This window comes from Acyrthosiphon pisum, chromosome A2 (genome assembly GCF_005508785.2).
Source record: "Acyrthosiphon pisum isolate AL4f chromosome A2, pea_aphid_22Mar2018_4r6ur, whole genome shotgun sequence".
Taxonomy (NCBI): domain Eukaryota; kingdom Metazoa; phylum Arthropoda; class Insecta; order Hemiptera; family Aphididae; genus Acyrthosiphon; species Acyrthosiphon pisum.
The window spans coordinates 24,581,554-24,586,581 of record NC_042495.1 but is presented as its reverse complement, the minus strand read 5'-3'; the positions used below and the strand labels follow the sequence as shown (position 1 = coordinate 24,586,581).

At 31.3% G+C, this 5,028-nt stretch overlaps 1 protein-coding gene across 1 annotated transcript in view; it reads right to left on the bottom strand.

Annotated features, from left to right (window-relative positions):
• Window positions 1–1,319: 1,319 nt before the first annotated feature.
• Window positions 1,320–5,028, bottom strand: part of LOC100575370 (leucine-rich repeat and immunoglobulin-like domain-containing nogo receptor-interacting protein 2) — a 78,037-nt gene continuing 74,328 nt past the window's right edge. Inside the window, exons 28-29 of the mRNA XM_029490549.1 lie at window positions 3,519–3,639; window positions 1,320–1,877 (exon numbers count right to left, since the gene is read on the bottom strand). Coding sequence (XP_029346409.1) covers window positions 1,858–1,877; window positions 3,519–3,639 — 141 coding nt within the window. The 3' untranslated portion in view covers window positions 1,320–1,857. The remainder of the gene's footprint in view (window positions 1,878–3,518; window positions 3,640–5,028) is intronic.

Here is a 5,028-nt window from a genome sequence, read left to right as displayed (position 1 = left end):
TCTTTATCTTTATCTAGATAAATTATTAGTTATCTATTCCCAACACTGATTATAATACCATGATTTTAATATTTATTAATATTAATTGTTATTCTGGAGTTTTACATTGTAAACAATGAGAAAGCCCAAAAATAGAAATATGTAATGGGAATGTAGTAGGTAAGATTGTAAGAACAACTAATAATAGCAAAAGCAAAAACATCTAACCCTGCTACCCGCCGGCCCTCACCGAATGAGCTGATACCCGTTTCATAGAATAGTGTACAAAGTATAAAAATTATTATTGTTTTAAGCCGACAAAAATAAACCAACATTCATGGATATTGGACTCACAAGCATAATAATATTAAAATAATTGTAATTTATAACAATTTGATATTTATAAAACCCTATTAGAATTCCCGGTATTTCAGTTTTCACTTAACCGATCTGTAAGACCTCTGTCCTCTGCTTTAAAAAATTTTAAATTATGTATTTTTTTTTTACCTGTAGACTCAAGACCTATCCTGAATATTTTAAAAATTAAACATGAAATTATTTCATATTTATCCAGATAAAATTTAGTATAATTATCTTTATCTGTATCTAGATACAAATTATTACAGTCATCTTTATCTTTATCTAGATAAATTATTAGTTATCTATTCACTGGCTATTAGCATACGTGATGTTTTGCTATAACACCACAGTACAAACGCCAACATCGTATACGCCGTACGAGTTAGTATTCGGGGGGAAACCGAATATTCCGTCATCATTCCATAGGGAACCCGAAGCACAATATAATTATGATAATTATGCACTCGATTTAAAACGTATTATACAGGAAGCGCATAAACTGACACGTGCCAATCTAGTTAAAAAAAAAGAGAGCAATAAACACTACTACGATAGAAACACACACGCGATTAATATACAGGTAAGGGACAAAGTCCTAGTAAAGGAGCATAAAAAACGGAACACGTTAAGTAGGAATTGGACGGGTCCATACGAAGTACTCGCTGTACATGATAATGAAAATATTACTATTAACAAAGGTCGTAAGGGCTATCGTATACACATAAACAATGTTAAATTGTTCTACGAAACCGAGCTATGATATGATTTATTAAATGTATGCATAGAGTAGTAATATATTAATAGTCGTAGTTTGTTTGTTTTTTTTTTTTATTATTATAGCAAGAATGTATTTTCGATTTCATAAAAAGGAGTTGTCGATACGTAAATTTAGTAAAACATTTTTAGGATTATAAAATAAGCACTTACTTGCAATAAATAGATTATATACGTGCAAGTAGCTGTTTTTTTTTTTATTTTAGTTTTGTTTTATGTCCAATCCAGTCAGATTGTTATGCAATTAATAATCAGCTGCACGCTGGTGATGTCACAGTTACGATTTTCCGACAATCAATTGCCGCCAAAATCCGGTATCTATTACGAAAATATAGGGCCAATTAAAATTGTTACTAATACATGGGATTTAGTATTTTTTTCTTGATACATCATGTTACAACGAACAGTGGGACATAATTGAAGATCATATGAATAAATTACAAAGCATGTGTACCGAACTTGACGGACCTACGTTAGGAACACCAATAGGGTGTCTCCCTTTATTAAATCATGCTTTACTGATAAATAAAAAACTGCTTGAGCGTAAACAATTACTATTAGACAATTACTTATATTTATTATATTATATTTTACAATATGCATGTTAATTGTAAAATATACAATTCACAAGTCACAAAAATAATAATAATAATACATTTTTTAAAATATTTTGTCATTATACAATAGTAAATTCGCTAATATAATAATAATAAAAAAACATGGTATTACTCCAAACATGGCATTTCAACCATTTTCCGCCGAACCTAAAATAAATTATGTATATTATAGTTGTTTAAAAAAATAATATATATTAGGTAGGCAAAAGTTATATTAATTGTATTTTTTTATTCATTTAACGTTCACTTGTGTCTTGTGTATCGGTTAGCTATTGTGTTCTATTACGTGTAAAATTAAAATGATTACAAATTGTAGTGATAGGTAAGATTCAAAATTGATATGAATGTACAATATAGGTCTAACATTATATGCGAAATATTGATTTTATTTTTTGGTATTGTTTGATATTGTTGATATTGTTTCAAAATCCATTATTTTTGTGTTTTTTAAACTTCAATAACTTTTATTGTAGATCCGATACCAAAAAAATTATCTCCCTTAATTATAGTTTGTAATGAGACAAAACAGAGTGCCCAATTACGTGGCGCACTCTAGCGTTGTATCATTACTCCGACTATCGCCGCTCACGCGCACCGCCGAACAGAATGAAGCAATAGAAACAATATAGATAGTGCAGTGCGACGCCCGAGTATGCGGACCGATGCCGCCTGCCGGGAAATCAAGTTTTCCCTAGGAAAGAGCAGGAACTGAAACTTGAAAATAACATATTCGGAATCAGCTGATTCCGACCTATAATCCAGGTACTAACGCGTCATTCAAATCAAGAGCCACAGCCATGAAAATGCGAAAGTATTACCTATCCAATCGAAGGGAATCGATGAGCCACGAAATACATAAATACAGGTCGCTGGCCGTCGATCAAAAAGTTACTCTCCCTGCTGAGCAACGAGAATCACAAGCCGGACGACCATTATAGTAATAATACGGATGTGAATCTCTACGCTACAAAACAGCCATAGCTACAAAACAGCCATAGCTCCAAGACTGAGCAAGCCGGACGACAATTCTTGTCGTAATACGGATGCTCCACAGTCGACCCGGCACTCCTACTATCCGCCATCACCGAGTGCGACGTGAAGTAAGGTTTCCTGTGATTCACGCAACGCCGACTGAGCGCCACCATACGCGTCGAGTAGCCAGTCCGTCCCCGTGAAACACAGCACTACGCCGAGCAGACTACGGAAGTATCCATTCACCGTCCGTTAACCGTTCAAGTCCAAGCAGCTATCCACATACCACCACAGGGCTGAGTCACTGCTGATACCATCCAGTCATTACACAGCACCGGTTCTTAAACCTGAGTCGCTTGCAGTATTGATCGCGGGAGCAAAACCACCAGATGACATCGAACTTCCGAAACCAACCGTGAGTTCTATGTTGCACACATCCCCCCCCCCCCGAATTTATGTTATCCCTAAATTACATATTTTACTTGTGAACTCGTAAGAGTATAAAACGATTTTGATCTGTAATATTGTAAAAACAAATATTCATTTGTATACATTGAAAATTAAATATATGAAAATAAACGTTGAATAAAACAATTCCATCAAACACAAACAGCGTTTCGGTTTTCATTACAAGTTCTAGATACGCACTTGGTTATAACTATGGGTTTATTTTATTTGTGTATCACACGAAGAGTAATTGACGAAAGACGCATTATGCAAATTCTGATTTTTTTGGAATCTTAAATCCACACGAGATTTAGAACTCGTATGATAATATAATAATATATGACTATATTGTGATATACATGATATTACCGTTTACGTTAACCATCGCCTCGAAAGATTTTTGTCCAAGATAATTGGACGCCACGCACTTATATTTACCGCCGTCCGTTCTTTCCACTTTTGATATAATCAATGTATTGTTTTGAAATACCTGGAGTAATTAGTTTACTATGGATTAATATTTACATATCAATATATACAATATATTTTAACAGTACAGTAAAAAAAGAACCAGGGAAGTAGCTCTGCTGAAAATATATTGGTAATAGCCAATAAGTAACGAGTGTAAAATGAATAAATTAATTAAAAAAATGTGTTTACTTATGTATTTATGATATTTTCAAATCGCTATAAGAACGACTTCCCCAGAATCTTGTATTAAAAAGTTGTTTAAGAATTTTTGATCACCATTTTGAGAAAACCCGGTGTGCCGTTGCCGTATAAACAAAAACGCTCCAGTTATATGTTATTTACAGCAGTAGGTTACAAGTTGGTCACCCTAAGGTATTGTATTAAATCTGTATTCAATTTGATAATACATTTGATGATATTATTGAGAATAAAGTAATTTATATACAACCTATGTACGTGGAACATTGTTTTAAATTTTCAATCCTTAGATATAAAAGTATACAAAATCATTTTTATTTTTTTTAATTTGATAAATATTGTCAAAAATCGAACATCAAATGCTTATAAAAAAAAAACTTTGACTAAGGATTTTTAATATTTATAAACTGCTATTGTAACAATATATTAGGCGTCTTGTATTATATTTTAAATACAATAAGATAGAACTTTTTGATCTTCAAAGAAAAAAAAAAAATAATAAAGGTGGGTAAGTGGATGTCGCTCTGCTGTACAGTAGGTTACAAGTGGGTCACTGTATAATGGATGGTATTAAATTTGAATTCAATGATATAATACCATTGTTTAAGATAAACGATTCTGAGCGGGGACGGTATGTCAGTCTAGGTATAAGACATATTATATACTTATCTATGGTATTAAAAAAAAATAATTGACCTAAAGTAGGTACCTATAATAAATTCCAAATTAATCATATCACAATATCCATAAGGTAACGTGTCATACATCAACAACAAACCATGTACTATCATAGATATATAATATTATACTTAAGAAGTTTCAAATACCCATCGAATAATAATATACAATCACATCAAAATAACTAAAATAGTAGGTTTTTTAATATGTAGGTAATTTCGTCCAAATTTGAGCTTAAAATGACTATAAAAATGAAATGTGATTATATATTTTTTAGATTAACAGAATTAACAGAATTAACTACTTACGTGGAATCTTGTTTTAAATTTTCAATCCTTAGATATAAAAGTTGAACATTTTATAAATTTTTAACAACAAAAAAATTATTCAATTATAAAATTTTGATAAAATTTTGTCAAAATTTGATCTTTAAATGCTTATAAAAAAAAAATTGTGCCTATGTATTTTTAATATTTTTCAACTGATATTGTAGCAATATATCAGGAGCTTTGTATTAAATTTTTACACTTTT